Raw genomic sequence first — 24,056 nt, 5'->3', positions numbered from 1 at the left:
AGGTACCACAGCAGAGGCAAGTACAACAGCAGAGTCCTGCTATGCTCTTGTCCAATGCAGGGTCTGATCAGTCTCTTCTCTTTCGACGAGACACCACTTTTCAGGAAACTTTGAGAGCTTGACAGCTGTATTATGTGCTGAAACTGCTGAAGACACCATCACTGCCTCCATTTTAAGAGTGGCATCCATAATTCTGACTCTAACCCAAAACATCAGTACTGGTGAACTGCATCAGGACAAAGGGACTACCTCTACCAAGGGCAGCTCCTTATGCTACTGGGGACAAAGTCTGGGATTCAACACTTAAATCTGTAAGCTTTCCTCTATAGAAGCAATGAAGAAATAATTCCTTAACATTACCATTGGATAGCAGGGCTAGCTCCAGTGTCCAGTTTCTGTATGGAAATGTTCAATTAAATCAAAAAGGGCAAAAAAATTAGTATCTATTAAAAAAATACTTAGAATTGCACTATTAATCATTTTGACTGCATCTACAATCAGGCAATGAAAAAAGCATAAAGTTTTTCACTTTCAAGTTAGCCTAGAAACAACTGCTATTGACAGCAAAGTTGTAAGAGCTTCCAGTCTTTGTGGTCTGACTAACATAACCAATGAGGTTTGGCCAAACTACATTCTCTAAAATGCGGAATTGTATTTCTAAAGAGATTAAAAACAAATCCCAGAATATTTTGATGAATTTGCCATGTCTCAAATCAGAGAAGTACCTATACTAAGTTTTTGAAGTGCTTTGTTTTATACCTTTACAAAAGTCCTTCATCAACCATCAGTTTTGTAACCTTCTAGAGCATCACCTGTAATTCTAGCCTCATGTATAATTTCAATGACAACTTCAGAGACTGGCAAATGGATCAAGGTTAAGTGATAGCTGTGTATTTATGGAGAACACAAAACCTTCTCTTAATTCTGCGTGGCAAGACCGCAAACTAAATGTTGCTTATTCAGTGAAAGCAGAAGTCTGATAAAATGATGAGTCCCATACAAAACCATCACTGCAACTCCTGTTAAGCCAAGGTAGCATGCTATCGCAGAGTTTCCAAAAAACTATCAGAGAAGAACATAATTAAAATCACGCTAAGATAGGGATCTGAAAGCCTTTTCCTATCCAATGAGCAACTCAAGAGTGTCATGGGAAAAGTGGAGGTTCTAGGATTGTGAAAACCATTATAGCTAAAAGTGAAGGCCCTACAGAATCGATCCTTTCAAGAATCTTCTCGAGCCAGGGCTGCACACGAGTCCTCGGCCATCCCTTGTTGGGTACGGAGTGCTGGGCTGACAGCCCCGGCGGCAGACCTAAGCCGGGCCCCGTCCTGCCGCACTCCCGCCAGGGACCAGCTGTCCAGCTCACTATCCGTGGTGCCCCATCAATCGATTGCGGTGGTCGCAGCCACTCTCCTGCTCCATGGGGCTTGCGCTGCCTCCATGAGACATGCCAAATGCCCTGATGACTGGCGGGACGCCCCCCCACTTTCCCACCCCGCTCGCGCTCAGGCCTGGACCCGCCTGCCAAGCCGTGTGGGAACCGCCCTGGCCACCCCGCGTTGCGACCGCCTCTCCGCCCGGTCCCCCTGCACGGCGCCCTCGCCATTCCCCCGCCCCCGGCCGGGCCAAACCAACCCAGGTCCCTCCCTTGTCTGCAGCAAGTGGCAGCGGGAGAAGGGCGGTGGCGCCATCACGTGACGGCCCTGCCTGGCGCTTGGCTCCCCGCGTAGCTTTTCCAGAGCTGACCACCGGATCCTTTCGGACCCTGCCGTGGTCTGGCCTGGCCTGGCCTGGCTTGGTCTCGCCTCGCCTCACGGAATCATGCCTAGCAGCGAGGCGGTGCCGCTGGGGCTGGGTGCCTGCCGCAGGTCGGGGGCGCTGACCGGGATGCTGGCATTGGTGGCGCGGCTGCTGGACTGGCTGCGCTCGCTATTCTGGAAGGAGGAGATGGAGCTCACCCTGGTGGGGCTGCAGTACTCGGGCAAGACCACGCTGCTCACCGTGCTAGCGGTACGCTGCCGCGGCAAGGGCAGGGCAGGGCAGGGCAGGGCGGGGGACTCTCAGGGCGGTGGAAGCGGGAGGAGTCGCCTTTGGGCGATGGTGCGGCCGGGGGGCGGTGGCCCGGCAGTCTGGCGTGGCTGGAGGGTTCATCTTCCTCGAGCCGCCTGCTTCGCGCCGCTTGCCCTGGCAACAAGTGCGGACTTCGCCTCCACTGTTTGTGGAGGGGCCGCCTCCTGTCATGAGGTCTCACGGCGAAGCGCTGCGGAGGGAGGGGAACAGGCGGATGAGAAGGAAGCGTGAGGCAGCCCTTGAACCTTTTGGAACCTCGAGGATTTCACAGCAGTCTCAGATAGCTGTGACTTTTACGAAGGCGAATGAAAATGGTTCTTATGTTTGGCTGCAAAGCATGCCTCTCTCAAAGCAGTTTCCTGGGCACATACTCTAGCCAGGGATTTGGTGATGGCTTTATATGGCCATCATATCCAGTAATAACTCGGAATACATCGTGCAGCATCCAAGGCCACAAGTGTCACCGAATTCTTCCGTCCTGTCAGTTGCATCAATGTTTCCCACAATTCCTTGATAGCTATTTCCCATTTTCCAAGTCTGATTTTGGCGTTCCCTTTATCCCAGCCAAACCGTCCTACTGTGTGTGCTGTATGCTGACACATCCCATGATGTTTTCCACTTTCTTACCATGCTGAAATGTGTGCCTCGTCTCTGCCCTTTGGCATTTGGGTCCGTCCTGAAGACTTAACACTGGAAGGTGGAAACAAATGAGTGTACTAAATGTGGTTACTAGTAATCATGAAGCATAGTGCATACCCTGTTCTGTGAGGCGATCACTGCTGTTAGAGGTATTGCAGCATCACCTGCCCTGGGATAAAAGTTGCCACGTGTTCTTAAGTCCTTATCCTGAAAAATTATGAGATCACAAACTGGGAGCTGTATGGCCTAATTCAAAGAAATTGGAGGCAACGGTGGCATTGACTATATGGTATTTGTTATTTATGTTCATATACAATTATGGATTATGGGAGAAACAGGAGACCTCGAAGACCTCTGTAACAGTAATGTGTGGCATTAGACTTTGTGTGTGTGGCTGCACACTCACTACTTCAGCAGTTGGCAATGGGTAATAGCTTACTCTAAAATGCAGTTGATAGGGGGTTGGCAAAAGTATTGGGAACTCTGCATGCATTTGTGTGTTTGGAGCTAGAAGGACAAGATGAGCATAATCATTACAAAATACTGGCTACTGAAAATGGAAACTGCAATGGATCATAAAAGCAAATGGTAGGGAATTGATATTTTTTTTCACTTTGCAATAATATCAGAGATCCTGTCATGCTAAAACTGAATAAACACCCTTTGAGATAATCTCCTGCCTGAAGAGTTTGAATTGTACTTGGTCCTCTATTATTGGTGGAAACTTTGGGTAACATCACTGCTTTTTACTATACATGTGCACTGATGTAATGGAGTAGAATCTGTCCCATGGTGGTTGTTATTGTAGGGGATAATGACAGTATCGTCAGCTTAAAATTCAGAAACATTTAAAAAGGACATTGCAAACAAATGAGTTATTTTCATCTGTGTCAGGATGTAGTATTTTTAACCGATCTATAACAATAAACTTGTTTGCATATCCTGAATATTCACAAAATAGCTAATTCATCATGTATAACAAAATGGAACAGATTTTGTACCTTATGGTGCTTACAGTACTTGAAACAAAACACTAATCGAGGCTTTTGGATTAATGTGGCCAAAACATTCAATGTAGTATTTTCTTCATTGTGTGAGAAAATAAAGAACTTTAAAAGACCAATAAAGGGAACACTAATTCTTTGCATTCAATCCCCAATTCCAGAGCAATTATGATTAATTTTATTCTGGAGTTATTTTTATTTTCCAGTTTAGCATGTTGCATATGATGTATAATTTGCTGACTAAAGTAGAATCATGGCTTTCTATGAGTTTGTTTAAGTAATGGTCTCCTGAGCTGACTGAATGGATTTCCAAGTATTCTTGAGTAATGGTGCTACATTCTCAGGGTTTATGTCTTCATATCTGTTCATATGTCTGTCTTCCACAAATAAATGTACTATATATTTTAACAAATTAGGCTAGTACCTGCTACAGGAGATGGTTACTGATTGGCTTTGTCTTATTCTATCCAGCTGAAAACTTCGGTCACTGCTGGATACATGTATCTTTATCAGACTGCAGGTGCATTTGTCTTCAGTGTTTTTTCCTACTACTGTGGACAAGTCACTGAAGCAAGGAAAGAGGTGGAATAAAAGAGACTTTCAGAAACAAAAAGCTGGAGAAGATTTATAGGATGGAATTTAGCAAGAAGGTTCCCATAGGGAAGGTTAGTCAGGTAATTGATGGAAGTTGTTTCTTGTCTGAAGGATCTAATTCCAAACCCCAAAATTCTGTGAGGGAGTCAAGTAACCATCGAAGGTTATATAATTTTTAAAGTTCCAGATTAAAAGTAATCAATCTTAGTTTGTGAAGACAAACTGGGGACATAGTGTGTTCTCACTCTGCTACAAACAAAGTTGCAGAAAACTTGCAGAGAAAAGCAGTAGCATTAGGGGTAGTGGGTGTCAGTGTGTGCAGTGAGGCACCTATCTGCTTCAGTATACTCTGAAGCTCTGATCATCCACTTCTCATACAGGAGTGACCTCTTGGGAGCATGCCTGCTTCCCTCCTTGTCCATATACCTACATTTTCTTCCATTAAAACCCCAGGACACATGGAATGATGAGGTGGGTGAAGGGAATATGGGCAGATAGGTGTGAAAGGGTGGTGGTAAGTCCAGAATGTCCTGCTTTCCTTTCTGGATCACTAAACAACCAAGAGTACTGTCTATGTTGCAGAGAGAGCCTAGGCCTCCGTGTATACATAACTGTTAAGTAACCACCTAGAAGACATAATAAATTATTAATGACACATTTTGATAAGGAATTTATAATGAGTTACCTACTTAGATTTGTGTTTCACCTTTCTCTTCAAAAGTTGTCTTCTGTAGTGGGTAGGTGTGTGCAAGGTTCCTGTTGGCTTGATGACAGCCATCTGTCTTGTGAAAATACTTCTCTGAACTGGGGGAGAAGGCAGCGCTTTCATGTTATGTTTTGGATTTATTATCTGCTGTGTTAGTACTTTGTGTTTTTCTGTTCTAGTGGTGTTCTCTTAGCTTCCACAGCAGCACTCCTCTGCTGTCACCTGTTCAGAAGGGTCTGTACTTAGTACACTCTACACGAGTACTCCTTCATTACTTATTTGGTGTTAAATCATTGGTAAGGTAGAGAGAATCTACTAGGAATAAACCTTGTATAGTTAGTTTTGTCATATTTTATCTTGGGAGTGGGAGTAGATGACTTTTAAAGGCCCATTCCAGCCTAAAATACTCTGTGATTCTATTTTAACCATGCCACTTCCTGGTTTGCTGAAGGATCAGGTGAAGAATTATCTGAAGTCTCGTGGTTTCTGGGATGATCTTTGTTGCTGAGGAGAATGAAAGATTGTTTAAAGGGCCTGAAATGGAACAGCCTTCCTTGGCGTGACAATCCATTAATTGAAATGCTGGGCAGTTTTCTTGCAGAAAATAAATGGGATAGTTTATACTGTTGTGTAAAATAAAAATTTTAGATTGCAAATTAGAAACTTACCTGCTATGTTTCAACTATTTTATAATTATTTTATTTTTATTTTGTATTCTAGTCGGGGCAGTTCACAGAAGATATGATTCCTACGGTAGGCTTCAATATGAGAAAAATAACAAAAGGAAATGTTACCATAAAGGTAGGTGTGTATATTTGGATAAATACAGAGTGAATAGATAATAGACAAAGTGATTTCAACTTTGAATGTGAAAGCATAGACGATTTAAGACGATAGTATCGTTTATCTTTTTCTAGCTCAAAAAACTACTTTTGCAAAGGATGTAGCTCTAGATTTCTCTGTTACAATAATGCATTTGATTTCATTATAGGACGTTTTGGGCTGGAAAGGTCATAAAATTCTGATGTATTAAAGGCAGATGAGTTGAATCCTAGAGGTGCTTCTCTTCTCCCTCTCTCCTTACAACCATAAGTGAAATCTGAAGCAACTTTACTCCTTACTTGGATATCTCAGTGGAGAGGACAGTTTAGCTCACAAAGTTTGCTATATGGAAGTAGAACTCGTAATGTAAGTCAGTTGTCAGTGAACCATCTTTTAGGCCTATAGAGAAATACAGATGATGCCAGTTTGGTTGTGATTCACGCCATAGGCATCAAAATAGAGGTGAATCACTCCAGTAGCATTATGGCTTGCTCAGTTTGATTATGAGGGCATCAAATTCATAAGTTTTAGCTAACATTAAGAGAATACAGGTTTTTGCTTTTATCTTGACTTTTCCCTCCTTTTCCTTCATTTTTTCTCCCTCAGTTCTAAAGATACTCTTTTTTTACTTCTGTTTTGGTATGACTCCTGAATCTAGGGAGGACTTATAAATGATCTGTAAATTTCATTTGTAAATGAAATCACCTGTAATGCATCTGTTAACTGTTTACTGTTTGTATTTGGTGAGCTGGTAAAGGGTGGTAAACCGGATAATTTATCTTCTATTGGTTAGGGGATGTTAAAACCCGACTAAACCCCTCTAAATCTAAAAGGAGCATTGTGATACAAATACTGTGACTGATTGTCACAGACTGATTATGTGTTTCTGGTCATACTGTCTTGCTACACATTCTCAAAATTGCACATGACTGCAGAGCCTTCAGTGTAATTTGCACCTGTGTATCTACTTGTGTGTAATAAGCTTGCAGAATAATGAGTAGGTTCCTCTACAACTGCTTGTATGTTACAGTGCCTAATAAGCCACTCTTTTGAAATCAGTTGAAATGGAAGTCTAATGTCACCCCACTGTTTCATCATTCCAACCCTTCTTTCTGTATACCCTCTTGAAATTTATGACAGGTTTAGTTGAAAAAAAAGCTCTCATTATTACCCATGAAATTTTGGTGGACTGCCAAAAATAAATCATGATGAGCATCTTACAAGTAGGTCCACAGTAAAGACTGTAAAATACTTAAAAATGGAGTAAAATGTGAAATGGAATAAAAATAAAATGGACTAGAATAATTATTGTCTTGGTAGTCTCAGCTTTATGATTTTGTGCAAGATCATTATAAGTACATGATTAGAACTTACTTTGGGAGAGAATGGGACTTCCCTCAGAGAGCAGGTGAGCAAGAAAACAAGGTAGCATCTCACAGTATGGGAAAGCAAGATACAGACACAGGGAAAGTGATACATTTTGAGGGCAACCTGGATAGGTTGATGTAGCTGCAAACCATCACATTTAGAGGCCATAATCTGGACAGGAAGAAAGCAGTCTCTCTGGTGAGAAAACTGAAGTTTTACTTCATAATTCCACTCTGGAACTCCTGGTGCTAGAAGGTTGCCAGAATTCTTTGTTCAGTGGGCTCTTCAGACTGCTTGTGGATTCAGTGGCTGATGGATCAGTGATATTTTTTTTTTAAATAATGTTTAATGCTGTATTGTTAGGATTTACAAACTTTGGATGGTGTTAGTGTTTTCTAGTCCTTATGATTAATTCATGTTAGTTACAAAAGCGAATTTATGGAGAAGTCAACAGGGATCAGCTAATGAGTATCAGAAGAGCTGTCTGATTGATGTGCTAATTGTATAGATTTTCTCCCCCAAGATTCTGTTTATTACACAGAAACATGTACAGTAGCTGTAACAGCAGATCAAATAGTGTATTTACAAGAACTTCTGAGCTACTGTCCTACTAGAACAAATGCACACCAAGGCCATTCTATGCTTTCTTGACTTTTTATACATCAATGGTTTATGTGTAGGAGGATGAGACCAGTTACAAAATGGTGATTTGCATTGTGATAGGAAGCACCAAATGCAGACTTGCAAACAAAAGTTGTTTGTTTCAGTTTAAGTAGTTACAATTAAGTCCTAAATTTTCACTTACTCGAAGTATTTTTTTCTTACCGTTGTTTCAGGCAGGTAGGCACTCTTTGTCCTTCCATTCTCTTTCAGAAGAGAACACTTGTACTGCAGTGCCTTCCACTTGAGCTTTACCAATGCATCCTATTTCATCTGGGAGAGGATCTGATTTTAATTATTCCTAAATGTCAATTTCATACACTTCTTACATTACCTGTCTTGGTTTGCTGCTGATCAAAGTCTGTAGATGCCACAGTCAAAATGTTGCTAGATTTGACCATATTTCATAAATAATCCACAGGAACAGGAATTCCAGTTCCCTTGTTTTCTGCCTGGAACAATAAGGCCAGGATTTTGAGTTTCTGTAGAGAAAGTGTAAGGATAGTTGGGGTGCTATGCTGATGCTGTTACAGAATGGCTAGATGAGGAAGCTGTTGATGGTTTATTCAACTAGGCAAACAAAAGTAATCTACAAGTAGACAGTGTCTTACAAATAAAGTATGTTTTGAGACAGGATTGTTTAAGTAGGTGAATAAAATGGCTAGAAAGTTTGTACTGGAGATGTCTGCACAAATGATATTGCAAGATCAAGTTCATACAGGAAGAAGGTGTGTGATTTTATGTGGAACTGTGCCTCATTTCACATTTTGATCTCAAAAGTTCTGTTACATACAGTTGCCATAATAGTGTTGTTAAGAATAAGAGGGTAATGCTAACGTTATTAATATGTGTTTTAGTTTCAGAAATGATACTTGATTTGAAAGCCAGTCTGCACAGGAGAAATAATTTCTCTTAATTTCTCATGGTCTCATTGCTGCAAGAGCATATAGTGAAAATGAGCATGTGATAGATCTGAGTAGAGGAATATGACTCTTACCTATAGATGCTTGTTTCTTTAAAAGCCTGTCAAGATGAATTCTGGATTTTGAGGTTGTGGTTGAGCTATTAAATTACAGATTATGTCCAGCATCAAAATACTTAATGTACTACAACTTAAGAGATCTATTAAAACAATTTTGAAATACATAAGAAAATTGATGGCAGTTATTTTTTTTTTCCTGGGAAAAAGTCTACAACTGAATTAATTTCAAGTCATTTTTTTTTACTGAGTGATTTGATTTTGGTGGGATTTTGCTGGTTTTTTGTTTGGTTTGTTTTGTTTTTTATCCACCCAGTATTAGTAGCCTTTTTATTTTGGTGAAATTTAATGTTTATAAAATTAAAAAATTACTCTAGCAAACTAGATTTCAAGAGCATCAAAAGATGTACATCACAAACTATTATTTTAAATGATTGTGAAGCTCCAACTAATCAACATTTGATTTTCACAGTGATAGTCTTAGAGTAGTCTCAGATATAAAAATAAATAGAGCAACACAAGGCATGTAGATGCACAGGCAATGCAGCTGCTTCCTATTCCTTGCTCTTGCACTTAATTTTCTCAAAGTAGCACTGCCAGGCAGTTTCTGCACCCTGCCTGGATGTTGCAGCTGAGAGGCTGCAGGCGGCAGCTGCTTCGGAGGCTGGAGCTGCCGAGGTTGGGCTGTGGTGACCTCGGCTGTCACCACTAGAGGCCAGCGTCTTTCCGCGGGAGCTGCAGCACGGCCAACCACAGGCTGCTGGAGGGCAAAACCAAGCTGCTTGCTACTTGCTATTTGCTCTTACGTGGCAGAGAGGGAGGAGGCAGCTCTGCATTCCTCTTCCAGCTTCCTTCGTTGCAGGAGTCCTCCCTTCTCTGGGTAGGAGAGTTTCCAAGTCTCCAAACAGTCTCATAGGATCAGAATCCTGCTTTCATAATGCATCATCCTGATATTCAGTAGCATTTTAAAAACATATTACCTGTCATATCATCATTTGACATAGTTATGAAGTCATATAAGTCTCTGTGTCTATGGCCTGATTATCTCCAACAGTATTTCAGCAAGTAGTGGCTGTTTTGAATGGCTTGGATCGCTGAAAAGTGGTGTGGCCAGCAGCATCAGGGAAGTGATCATCCCCCTGTCCTAGGCACTAGTGAGATTGCACCTGGATTACTGTGTTCACTTTTGGTCCCCTCACTACAAGACAGACATGGAGGTGCTGGAGTATGTCCAGAAAAGGGCACCAAAGCTGGCAAAGAGTCCAGAGAACAAGTTGTATGAGGGCAGGTGAAGGAACTGGGATTTTTTTAGCCTGAAGAAAAGGAGGCTGAAGGGAAAACTTACTGCTCTCTACAACTGCCTGAAAGCAGTTTGGGGTTATATGCTCGTCAAGGACAAGCAAAATTAATAATCACTACAACAGTTACTGATCAGCTGTTTTGAGTTATCGGTGTGCTTGCCTCTGGTCTTCTTGCTTTCAGTCTTCTAAATGCAAGTTCTGTCTGCAACTTTAAACTTCTATATGCCTACTTTCACCAGAATCTCTTGGCTTTTGATGTCTATAGACTGATTTGTGATCCTGTGAAAATAGGGTATAAAGGGTTGCATGCAGAATCAGGGCTTTCTGCTTTGAGGAGGACACAATACTGAGGCTAGGATGCATCAATTCTGTCTTTTTAGAGGAGCGTTATGTCTTGATTGAGAGGATTACAGTCTTATCTCCAAAACTGGGTTCCCTGTTACCCTTCTGCCTTAGAATACAGTGTGGAGGTAAGCAGTACAAGGTTCAGAAAAGCTTCAGAGAGCAGACTTTGCTTTTGTGTCTTATTTAACATTTATCTGTTGATCCTCCCAACGTTGTAAGTTACGTCTGGTAAATGGCAAGTACATTCCTATCATTAAGAATAGCTGCCTAGGCTTCATTGACTGTGATGGGATCTTAGGTACTGAATCCATGCATTGACATTGAGATACAAATATATTGTTTTACACATCTTTTCCCACAAGAGGTTTGGGTTGGAAGGGACATTAAAGATTACCTAATTCCAAGCCCCCCACTGTGGGTGGGGACACCTTCCACTAGACCAGGTTGCTCAAGGCCTCATCCAGCCTGGCCTTGAATACGTCCGGGGAGGAGGCATTCACAACCTCCCTGGGCAACCTGTTACAGTGTCTCACCACCCTTACTGTAAAGAATTTATTTCTAATATCCAGTTTAAATCTACTCTCTTCAAGCTTAAATCCATTCCCTCTCATCCTATCACCAAGCCCTTGTAAAGAATCTCTTCCCGACTTTCTTGTAGGCCTCTTTCTCTCCAGTCTGAACAGCCCCAACTCTTGCAGCCTGTCTTCATAGGAGAGGTGCTTCAGCCCTCTGATCATCTTTTTGGCCATCTTCTGGACCCGCTCCAACAGTTTGATGTTCTTATGCTGGGGGCACTGGAACTGGACTCAGTACTCCAGGTGGGGTCTCAGGAGAGCAAGGTAGGGGGGGAGAATCGCCTCCCTCATCCTTCTGATCACGCTTCTTTTGATGCAGCCCAGGACATGGTTGGCCTTCTTGGCTGCAAGTGCACCTTGCTGGCTCATGTTGAATTTTTCATCAACTGGCACTCCCAAGTACTTCTCAAAACTGCTCTCAAGCCGCTCATTGCCCAGCCTGTATTTGTACTTGGGATTGCCCTGACCCAGTGAAGCACCTTGCATTTGACTTTGTTGAATTTCATGAGGTTGGCTTGGTCTCACCTCTGAAGCCTGTCCAAGTCTCTCTGGATAACATCTCTTCCCTCCAGTGTGTCAGCTGGCCCACACAGCTAGGTGTCATCTGCAGACTTGCTGAGGGTGCACTCAGTTCCACTGGCCATACTGCTGGCAAGGATGTTAAACAACACTGGTCCCAGTAATGACCCCTGAGGTACACCAGTTGTCACTGTTGCCATTTGGATGTTGAGCCATTGATGGCAACTCTCTGAGCGCGACCATCCAGCCAGCTCCTTATCCATCAAGTGGTCCATCCCTCAAGTCCATGACAAATATATCTGAAAAAAAAGGCACATAAAACTGACATCTAGAAAATCCTGCTTTTCCCTTCCTGCAGGGTTCTTACTGTCAAGCCCTCATACAATACAAGCTTAATCTAAAGAAAAACAACTGGAGTGTTAATGAGCCTTCCGGTAACTAAAGCCTCTTGATACCTCTGTACAAAAGTAAAACATTACTGATAGCTACTGATAGTCTTAAGAAGGAGCCTTAGAGCCACGTGAAAACTGAGCAAGAGACATATCCAGCGAGTTTCTTGATTTAGAAGAATTTCATAGGTATAGTAAATAGTTTACAAATTAAAACATTGTATTGTTTTATGAGAGTGTAAACTTGCAAGCACAATGAGAATTACTAGTTTACAGCAGACAAAAGCAAACAGTAGGTATAAGATGCATGCCTTTGAGACTGAGCGTAATAAAAAACTTCTGGATGTTTTAATCTCTGAGGTGATGTACTGGGCATCAAAGAAACTTTTTTTTTTCTGTTTGGTTTGTTCATGCTGCATGCATTTTCTGCTTCTTAAGGGATAAAATTACCTCTTAAATATTGTGGAAAATTTATTACTGAGGAGTCTGACAAAAGCCATGAGAGCAATTTGAAGTCCAGACATTTCAAAAACACAAACAAACCAAAATGTTTCTAGCTAGCTGTATATTTTGCTGAGGTGTAGTCTCCTGCCTCTCGTAGCTCAACCTAGAGTGTACGTTTTACCTGTACATTAAATACTGGAATACAAAAACAGGTAATGTACAAACCATGTAAGGTGACAAAACTTCTTTAAGACTTCCTCTTTCCTTCCTGGGTGTCTCTTGTATTCTTATAGTTCTGTCCAAGTTTCTATTTACAGTTGAAATGGTTTGGGGCAGAGATTTGTGTTTTGAATAAAGTAGTTAATTCTCTCATTGGCTATTCAATATAATAAAGAGTATTAGAAAGTTACTAGTAGCCCTGTTTTGTAGGCAAAGGGGTGAGGATTTTCTTATTTAATGCATTTATTTTCTTTCCCTATTTCAGATAGTTGTAACAGTTTATTGATGTAAAGTAGATTCCCGAGTACTATTAAAACATGTAGTTTATCTTGTGTCCTTCATGTTGTACTTTTAATGAATAGCTGTAAGCCTTATTAGGGAAACTGACTGGAAATTACTTCCCATTGTTTCAAGGTGACTCTCCTAATGATAATACCTGTTCTGCAGTGCAATTTAATATAGTATAGTTACAGTATGTCATCAGACAAGGTGAAAATCAGTCTTTCTTTATCTTCTTTTTCTTATTTTCTGATTATTCCAGACGACATAATCTTGTAGATTTCTTTTTTTCTGGCTACAAGTAATAATTGCTGTCCATCTCCACAAATCTAATCTTACTACTGGTCTTCCCTGTTCTCTTTCCCCTTCTTTCTTTTCTGATCTATCAAGAAGATAATTTGGTTTCTTTTTCTGGACACACAGATGTGCACCAGATGGTTACTGATAGTTTCAAGGTCCTGATGAGTTATTGGAGTAATTAGTGTTGGTGTGAGGTTTGTCATCTAACTACAATACTGAACTGTGTACTAATCACTTTCAAGCTTTTAAAATGAAAGGCATATTTTACTTATTTCACTAAGACTTTTGAAACAGCACTTTAAATGACAGTGCAGGTGATAATTGATACCCAGTCCATAATCAGAAGTTCACTCAATTCTCTTCAAGGTGAAAAATTCTTGATCTTATAAAGGGGATCAAAGGCAATCTACATGTAGGTGATACACTAAGTTTATGACAGAAAGACCAGTAAGATACCAGTCAAGGAATTATTTTAAATGGTGAACTGGGAAGTACTTATTTTAAAAATATGAAAATAAAGTGTTGAAAATCATAGAGAAAATTATATATAAATATGATTTATGGATTGTGAAATTAAAAATATAATTGAAAAAGGACTTAAGGATCTATTAAGTCTCGCTCTTCCGTGCAAGGCTTTGTAGTCATTGAAAATTTAATATGTTTGGATTTAGCAAGTGCAAATGTGAAGACATCACTTAAGAAAATTTGTTTCTCTGTATGTTACATCCAAATTTATTTTGTGCTGTAATGGATATGCTTTATAGATCTAGTAAACAGTACACATTGTTTTGCTAGCTGCACCTGATTAAAATAATAAATAATTACTACTTTTTGTTCTTGACATAGGAACAAATCCATTCCTTTTTTTTTTTTGGTGTTCACTATTTTAATTGGTGTGTGTCTCTTTTAACACAGTTGTCTTTGGATCTAGCTGCAACAGCTGCATCATTACACAATCCTTCCCTGCATGATTTAGATCTTTCCCTGGTATATTGATCTTGGAAACATTTTTGAAACAAGATTATTGTCATCCACCAAAAATACTGAATTTTGGCAAGCAAAGCAGAATATCTCCTGTATAGGAAAATAACGTGCTAGTCTTTTGACAATAAGGAATTCAGTGAGATTGTCAGACACTAATAGCATGCATAAGTATTTGCAGGATTGGAGCTTTATAAAATCCCAAGCAGAATTTGAGCTTTCTTTCCTTAAGATTTACTGATTAATCACTTCAGGGCCTACACTACACCACTGTTTCCTTTCTGGTTCAGATCAGTTAATCCATATGTCTTTTAAAGCACATCTGATAAACAAATGGGAGAGCTGTGAAAGTATGGGAGCTCTTGAGAGTGTATCGTCCTTGGATATATTGAGTCTGTGGACTCAATCTGCTTTCTGACCAACTCATTATTTACTTAATATCTGTCTTTATCCTGTTGAAAGTCTGATACGTTCTTAACTCGTGTTTCCTTAGCCTCCCCAAAAGTACAACTTCATAGCTATTTTCATACAATGAGTCAAGTTCTCCAGACAGACATTTGGAACTGCTGTGGTTACAGGACTAATTTCCCCTGTGAATGTACTTCCATTGACCAGAATGACCTGAGAAGACCAGTCTTTTGAGGAAGGTCACTTAAAAAAATGCTTACGTCTAGGCATTGTCAATAGAACCTGCATGCACCATTTAAGAGTTCTATTCTGTTAGTACTGTATAGTTCAAAAATATTTTGGGGTTGGGGGGGTTCTTACCTTTTCCAGGTATGGGACATTGGAGGACAACCAAGGTTTCGAAGCATGTGGGAGCGTTATTGCAGAGGAGTCAATGCAGTTGTGTAAGTTTTCTTGTGTATGCCCATAGAAAATGTATTTTTAAATATATATATATATATATATAATTACTATAGATACACTTTTCTCCAAGTCACCTCCTTCACATAAATCCCAACACGATAAAAATAGTGTGTGTTACACATCCAGCAACCAAAGTATAAAGCTATTGCATGTTCCAGGCTATTTTTCCCTCCTACAGTCTGTATTGATTTCTGTATCTTCCTGGATTGATAAATGCAGGATTTACACAACTCGAGACTTGTTCTAATGTTGTTGACAATGTAAATATATTTGTCACATTTCAGATTTTTTAATGCAACTTTCTGCAAGCAATGGACAATACCATAAATAATTATATTTCCATTGCAGTTACATGGTGGATGCAGCAGACTTGGAAAAAGTAGAAGCTTCAAAGAATGAGCTGCACAGTTTGATAGATAAGCCACAACTGCATGGAATTCCAGTAAGTAATTTGTTTGTTATTCTTACCTGAATGTAGATGATGTAGCCTGCCTCCTCATTAATTGGTTTTGTTTGGACTCTTGAAAGTATTAGCTTAAATATGATTCAGCCTTGATACATGGAGCACTTTTACAGAAATTACTGTGACATTTTTTTAGCAGACTCAGCATCTTATCAGTGCTTCAGTGTGTTTGCATGCTTTCTAGTATAAAGGTCAGAATAGATTTGGAAAAAATTCATTTTCACATGTGGCATTCTCAGACAGTAATTACTTCCAGTTAGTCTCCTTGTTGGCTGGATTTGAACCAGCAACCCAGATATGTTTCTTGCATTATCTTAAGGCGTGTGAGATTTGTCTTTCTGAAGACTGGCAGACACTAAGATCAGGTAGTGTGTTTTGCTTCCAGAGATTGTGGAGGAGCTTGACTTTCTCTTAGATTTTTTTGTCTTTCAAACTAAGTACAAGTATGCAGCTGTTCTCTGGTAGGAAGTGTCAAAGAATAGTATATTTGGATGAAGTTTCAGTGAGGAATTACGGAGGTGGAGACTAAAGTTGTTTAATTAAAAATAATCTGCCAATTTAGAGCTAGTAGGAATCAGTTGGTTAGCACTGATCTTTGATGCTGACATCATCAAGCTTATACCTTTGATCATAAGAAAGCAAGCAATGGCATGTAAAAATCGGGAAGAATTTACAAATATTGATGGTTCTTGCTTGGCCCCTTTTTTTTGTAAACAAATATTTTGACACTTTGTTTCTGCAAGTGATCAAAGTTATCTGAGGAAGAGTGGACAGACAAACACAGCCAATGCAAAATCATTGTGAGAATAACATTCTCACATACCAGTTCTCAAAGGAGAATTTTTCAAGTGACTTTCTATCTTTTTTATGAAGTTTGCTATTATTGTTTCCATTTGTTATGATAAGTACATATTTAACAAATCCCCTAGAAATCTGCAGTCACGCTGTTCATGGTGAGTGACATTGTCTGCCCTTGATACTGTCTTCACATCCTGTTTTTCTACATACTTTTCCTTCCTGAAATTATAGGTCACTCATCTCTGCAGAAGTATTTAATTAAGTTCTTTTCCTTTTTTATGTTGTAACACCCCATTCCAATTGCCTAGCCTGACCAGCAGAGTCATTTTCAAGGGGCAGTAATGTATTTTTTACTTATTTTTATTTCATAGGTAGTAACTAGTATTGAACTTCTTTCAATATATTGTACTCAGGCTTTGGCATTATAGATTTTAAGGTAGCTTTATTAATATAAGATGGCAACTGAGTTTTAATCTGTTCCATGTTCAAGGGAAATACTAGGACAATCTTGACTCAGAATTGTAACACATCTGGAAAAGAATAGCACAGTCAAAATTAGAAAAACTTTCCATTACTTACTTGATCGTAGAATGTGCTCAACCCATTCATCTGTTCTTATACTTGAAGCCTGAAGTATTGCATAGGAACTCTCAAGTGAATTTTCTACATTCTGATTTCTACTATGGATACCTAAAGTGGGAAGAGGAATCAATCATTTGGCTGGTGCTTGGGTGATACGTAGTTTGGATGCCTGGCTGTTTAGTTAACGTCAACATTAATAAGCAGGGGAGCAAAACTAGAGAGAATTATGTCTGAGTCTTGAAGACACAGCTTTTACTTCTAGGACCCTCCTTCTGTTTAACTTTTGTCTGGTCCTGCTGATTGAATGTGCGTTGGTGGCTTAAGTGCACCTGGTTCATGCTCTGCCCCAGATTTAGTTGCATGCAAAAGAAATTCACTTAGTGGAATACACTGCCATCCCATACTGCCATCTGGAATAGAGAGATTCACTTCCAGAGGACACTTCTCATATGGATACACCCAGAAATAACTGGATCCAACTTTCAGAGGATGTGCATTCAGCATTTTATAGTGGCTGAGGAAATGGATTTCCATGATGCTCCCACAGTCATTTCTCTTCTTGAGTATGTTCATTATTTCACTCTCAACATTTTGCTGCAAGATCCAAAATAATGTGAGCAAATTGTTAAAGATAAAAATAAACTTCTGTTGCTCCTGGATTTAACAAAAATATGAATTATTTCTTTCAGGTGTTAGTCCTTGGAAATAAAAGAGACCTTCCAGGTGCACTGGATGAAAAGCAGTTAATTGAGAAACTGTAAGTAGCTGGTCTGTGTAAAAAGCTGAAACACTGTGAAATTCAATATGTAAGAGAAAATAGTTGGGTAGTCTGTGCCAATAACCATTTATGACAGATTCCATTTACATTCTTAGATACTCTACTTTGAACTCTGTTGGCAATCTATGCTGGTAACTGACTGCATTAGATTTGAACTTCTTTTGATTATTATTTTGGTTGTACACACTTTTTAGATAATTCCGTTTTCCCATCACTGAAGATCCAATTGCTATAGATAGTAAGACTCACACACTTTTCAGAGTACGTTGTAGTGGCAGTTTAATTAAGTGTAGAAGTGAAGTGAAGTTTCACTGTCGAAGGATGGTTCAAGGGGTAAGCCACTAAACTGGGACTCAGGAAATACAGAATCACAAAATAGCTGAGATTGGAAAGGACTTCTGTGTGGGTTACAAGCCATGTATCCTAGTATCATGGGCCCAGTCAGCTGGGTCCCAGGACAACATGCCTGAATACAAGACTCACTGACACAAGTTCATGGAGAGGTGTTCACTTGCCACAGACAGGCAAATGTGGGCGAGCACCAATTTATCGGGAGATTTTTGCATGCTTTACTTCCATCCCCACATCCTACCAACTTTCAGACTCAACTGTATGTTAATTACACTTATCTTACACTCACACCAGCTGGTTTTTCATGCCTGTTTCTCACAGATTCCAGTGATACGGCATTCCACTATTGCCACACTCCCATTCATCTCCCATACAAGTCTGAAAGCCGGTTAACATCTTATTATCTGCCAACTCTGGGTTCCCATGCTTCTAGAGATCATCTTGTCCACCCAAGCTCAAGCAGAGCCACCTAGAATTGATTGTCCTGGATTTTGAGTATCTCCAAGGATACTCAAGGATCTCTCGGCAACCTGTGCTCATGCTCCATGACAATGGCCCTTGTGCCCCACATCTGTGAGGAGGAAGCTTTCTAGACTTCCAGTATAGGGAAGCATTCTTGACTTCCCTGTGGATTCTGCTTCTTTTCCTCTGTGTAACAGTGAGCACAGCCCCTTGTCAAAGCTTGCCAAGCCCTTTTGGCTCTGTTCTTCCTGCTGCTCTGGCACCTCCAAGACACAATTTGTGACCTGGCTCTCTCAGGTTCTCTTGCCCAGTGAAAGCTTGCAGTAGGATCGAGCTCTGCTCCATTTCCAGAGTGGTTCTTGCTTGAGCACAGTAGCCTATATTTGGGAGGGCTCCAGACATGCTGCCCTATCAGGAGCTGCCTGCTTCCCAGCTCTCCCTGCCTGCAACACAAGCACAGGGCAAGCACCAGAGCACTTTTTCTTCTGTGTCCCACAGGACCAGGTCTCTTGTGTCACTGAGCAATGGGCCCACATTTTTCTCTAATCTTCCATTTGTCACTTAGGTATTTATAGAAGCCACCCTTCTTCTTGCCTTTGACATCTCTCATGAGATACAATTTCTTTGGGGCTTTGGCTATCCTATGTTTCTGCATGCTTGGACAGTGTTTCTCTATTCCTTGCAGGTTACCTGTTCCACTTCTACCTTCTGTATGCTTTCTTGTTTTTGCTTGTTTTTTGCCAGGAGTTTGTTGCTCATCTGCCTACGCCTCCTGGGTTTTTTTCTAGACTTGTTAGGATAAGGCTGTTCTTGATGTCAATCCTTGAATATTAAACAGTTTTCTTGGGATCTTCTCGCTACATGGCCTTATCCCAGGGACTCTTCCCAAGCTGATCTCTGAAGATGCCCAGTCTGCTCTCCTGAAGTCCAGGGAGATCACTATTTAGTTCTCTTCTTAATTAGAATCTCTTGTGTGATCTCAAGAATCTTTCCTTCTCAGTGCCTCCATTCTCCATCTGCTCCAGAAATGTAGTCTGTTTCCTGCATGTCTGTGTTGTGTGCTAGGATACATAAATGAGAAAATCACAAAATGCTTAGAATGGGACATTCCCAGAAAGAAACAGAAATTAGTTAAGGATCAGTTTCTTCCTAAATATAGAAGCATTCTTTTAAGTAGGAGTCAGTTTTGAAGTATGATACAATAAATATCCTAAAGATAAATGGTGTGATAATTTGAGTACCATTACTTGATAATAACAGTTGTTGGAGGTCAAAACTCTGAATTCTAAGTGAAAAGAGTAAAAGATGAATGCTAAGACATGGTAGTGTTACTTTGTTGCCACTCCAAATGTTATTTTCAATGCATTAATTTCTCTGGTTTTATTGTTCACTATTACACTGACTTAATGAGAGATTTGAATTTTGTGAAATCACTTTACAATGTTTTAATCTTTATAGTTTTAAGAGATAAGGATTGTGTGTGTGCAGAAAAAAATATTTGAGTGTAGAATTGAATCCACTGAGTAAAAAGCAGAACAATTACTTATTTTACTGTTTTTGATTCTATAGAAACCTCTCAGCTATTCAAGACAGAGAAATCTGTTGCTATTCTATTTCCTGTAAAGAGAAGGATAACATTGGTAAGCTGTTTTTTCTTACAGCATCATCAGTATATACTTTGTACTTTGGATCAGAAGTTAAAATGTTAATGATACTTGAATATCTAACTCAAATACATAACTGAGAATCTTAATTTACTTTGAAAGAACTTTTTGCAAATACTGATTTTTTTTGTTTTAACATAGCATTTTATTTAATTTAGAAATCACCTCAAGAATTATTTACACCCATGAAAAGTTAAGAAATTAATTTGATAGGCGCCTTGGAAAACCATTTAAAACCCAGACTGACTGAATCTCTCACAAAAGCTGTGTTATTTTTGAAAAAATAATAATTATATATGAAGGCCTTCCAATTGTTGGGTGATATTTAAAAAAAAATGGGTGTTTTGCTCCATACATGCATGATTGACTTTGAAATCAGGCCTTATATGCATGTGGCTGTATGGTAATGTTCCTCAAACTGAGGGACTAGTGCTTTTGTCCTGGGGTACAAAAAGTATATCCTGAAGTCAGTGAGGACCTGTAAAAGCCCCATGACGGTGTCTTCCATCTGCCTTTTCCTTTTGCCCTTTCCTCTCGCTTACTCCCCTTTCTTCCATGTTCTTTTCCCTTTTCCTTTTTGTTGCCTAGGGCCCTGCTGCTGCTGTGCCACCCTTTTTCCCTTCATGCTGAGTTGCTAAGACAAGTGGTCCTGGATGAGAGCAATACTGCCTGGGCACATATTGATAGCTGGTTCTTGAGGAAGCCAGACTTGCTAGAAGAACAGGACAGCTCTGTAGATTCAGCTGAATGAGAAACAGTGGGAGAAGGGATGAGAGGAAAGCTAGTTGCTCCCAGCAGCAGGGGACATTTCCATCCTAGGAAGAGAGGACCACGTAGTGGAGGTCTTGAGGAAATTATGCCGTGACACCTGATTTTCAGGAGGCTGGGAGAGATGCCAGCTATTCACAGGGACATGTTAAGCAGTGAAGGCTTCTCTCAGAAATGGTGTACTGATTTTGGGCTTATTGGTTTGAAGGAGGTCAGACTCTAGGTTTGCTGCAGCTTGAAGTGCCACAGTTATCTCCAAGTGAGGGAAATACACAGAACATGCTGTTACACTGAGGAAGGTAAGGCTTTCAGATGTAAGTGTAAGGAAGACAAGACAGGTAAAGGGCTGTGAAGGTGGTTGAGGTTTTAGAAATACTGGGGTTAATCCTCATCAAATTGGTAGCAGGGCTGCAGTGAAGGATCTCAAAAGTGGTATTGTGACTTGTGATTAGAAACTGGTGAAAACAGCTTAATTTCTGAAATGATCCTAGGGAAAATGGAGTTTGATCCTGGTTCATTATACGGATGACCTGGTGGAGAAAAGCTTGCAAAGAAAGCATGCTAAAATTTGCAAATGGGAAAATAAGGGAAAGAATGATCACTAATGCAGAACAGCATAGATCTGTGCAGGCATCACTGGAGTACTGTGTGCCATGTTTTGGAGGAGATCTTGAGAAGCTGAGAATGGGTTGGACAAGAACCCACAGAGATCATAGGACTGGAAAATACAATTAAAAACTATGATGAAAAGACTTGTTAGGTTAACGGTTGGACTCCATGGTCTTAAAGGTCTTTTCTAGCCTAAATGATTCTGTGATATTTAGCTTATTAAAGTGATGAAACTTCTCTCTGCTTTTAAGGAGAAGACAGGGAGCTGTCATCTTCTTCTGCATTTTTAATTGATGTCAGTGCGGCTGAACGAGATGATAGTAATTTTTTAGTGCAAGCCACAGCCTAACTGGTCTTTAGGGCCATGAAAATGATCAGGGGCTTGGAGCATCTCTGCTACAGGGATAGGCTGAGGGAGCTGGGGTTGTTCAACCTGGAGAAGAGGAGGCTCCAGGGAGACCTAATAGCAGCCTTCTAGTACCTGAAGGGGGCCTACAGGAAGGATGGAGAGAGACTGTTTGCAACGGCCTGCAGTGACAGGATGAGGAGCAATGGCTTCAAACCAGAGAAGGGCAGATTTAGATTGGATATTAGGAATAAGTTCTTTACTATGAGGGTGGTGGAACACTGGCACAGGTTGCCCAGGGAGGTGGTTGAGGCCCTTTCCCTGAAGATATTCAAGGGAAGGCTTGACAAGGCACTTGCCCTTTGGAGGTTCCTTCTGGCCAGAACCATTCTATGATTCCATTTATCAGGAGGTGGAGGTGTAAGGCTGCCAGTTTCTGTGTCCTGAGAGGCAGTGGAAGATAAGTAGTTATTAGCTTTGGTTTAGATGCTGTGGGATGCTTTTGTCTGCATCTCAGTGCCTGAGCTGGCCAGCTACGATATTAATCGAATGGTGTCTTGAAATTGGGACAGATACAGCAACGAATTTAAAATTGAGGGCTAGAACTATTGCAGACCCCTGACATCCCTCCTACCTCTCTGACATGTTACTGCCTTGAGGCAAAAATATCTCACCTGCTCATGAATCAGGTTGTGAACTGCTGTACTTTTCAGACCAATCTATTAGATTGCATCAGGAGGGGTACCAATTTCAGCTGTCAAATTTTAGTCTAGTGTTGCATGTCTTTCAGAAACCTTGAACTCCTACAACCTACCTAAATGATTCCTTAATGCTTTGTCAGATGTTTGCCCTTTCCTTCTGGCTGAGTATTTTTTCCTTTGCTCTCACACATGTCATTGCGGTCTGGATTTTACGCTTCATTTCATGGTCATCCTAAATCTTTGCTTTTTCAACAATTCTTCATCTGTAACTTGGAGAATTTGATGTCAGTTATCATATTTGAGGAATACAAAATGCACATGATTTAAAAACAATTTTAAGAAAAAGGAAAATACCCCACTTGGAGTCTTAAGTACTAAATCTTTAATTAGATATGAATGAGAACCTGTGGTTTCTGAGTTGTTTTTTTGGGGGGGAGTCTTTTTTATTTGTATTAACCTGGTGTTCTCTTGTCCCTGCAAGCAGCCTGTTGAGTTTTTCACTCTTTTATCTGTCCTGGCAGACATAACATTACAATGGCTTATTCAGCACTCCAAATCAAGACACTGTTGAAGGAGAATTTTCCCAATCACTTTCACTCCTATCAACTGTGCACAAGTGTGAAAAGACTGCAACTGCATACTACTAGGACTCGCTTTGATTGTTTGCTAACAGAAATAAAACTGAGTTATAGCTTGTCTTTCTATCTTGGTTCTTTTCAAAACACCTTAATACAAGACTGAAAGAAATCAATACTTTCTGGGGCTGAAATGTTTTGAGTTTATGCATGTGAATTGTCAAATACTTAGTATTTTTTTCTAATTTGAAACTGAATAAACTGCACAGTTGGAAACAAATATGACTGGATTTTTTTGAACAAATCATATAATTACTCATACAAAATGTTTTCCCTTCAAACACCTGTAGTTAACTATCAATAATCAGTTAAAATTGCAATTAAAAGCATCTTATTTTAACAAAATGCTGTTCATGAGATTGGTGGAAAGTTACTTCCAAAGCTGTGTATCTGTAATTACCTGTTTTTTCGAGTCACTAATATACTTGATTTGTATGAATATTCTTTGAGAATTTAGAACAAATTCTGGGCAATCCTGTCCTCTATTGGGAGAAGAAAGAGTCTGTAATTGCAGTGTATGTTTTTTTTTCTCTGTTTAAGAGAGAAAAATAGAGAGAGCATGTGAGATCAGACACATCTTTTCTGACATTATTAACCCCCCGAAATTAATTGATTTTTCTAAGCATTTTTGTTGCATGTGAAATAATTTTCACAGTGCTTTTGGACCACTCTTTCCACTCATGAACCTTGAAGAATTTTTGAGTTTGCAGCCTAATGTGTCTGGGCTCTGAGGCAGGATTAGTTGTTCCAAAACAGATTAAAGAAGCAATTCACTTCTGAAATTTTGATGCTTTCTTAAAATCTTACAGATACCAACTTCTGCTTCGTTTAGAAG

At 40.0% G+C, this 24,056-nt stretch overlaps 1 protein-coding gene across 1 annotated transcript; it reads left to right on the top strand.

The window, feature by feature from the left end:
* The first annotated feature begins 1,821 nt into the window (after nucleotides 1-1,821).
* On the top strand, nucleotides 1,822-23,157 carry LOC128981082 (ADP-ribosylation factor-like protein 8B). Its single transcript, XM_054399735.1, has 7 exons — nucleotides 1,822-2,010; nucleotides 5,734-5,814; nucleotides 14,972-15,045; nucleotides 15,413-15,506; nucleotides 17,597-17,664; nucleotides 20,068-20,138; nucleotides 23,108-23,157. The coding sequence occupies exons 1-7, from the start codon at nucleotides 1,822-1,824 to the stop codon at nucleotides 23,155-23,157; spliced, it is 627 nt and encodes a 208-aa protein (XP_054255710.1).
* Nucleotides 23,158-24,056: the final 899 nt, after the last annotated feature.

The sequence above is a fragment of the Indicator indicator genome, chromosome 3, assembly GCF_027791375.1.
Source record: "Indicator indicator isolate 239-I01 chromosome 3, UM_Iind_1.1, whole genome shotgun sequence".
Lineage (NCBI taxonomy): Eukaryota > Metazoa > Chordata > Aves > Piciformes > Indicatoridae > Indicator > Indicator indicator.
This window is presented reverse-complemented; position numbering and strand designations above follow the sequence as displayed.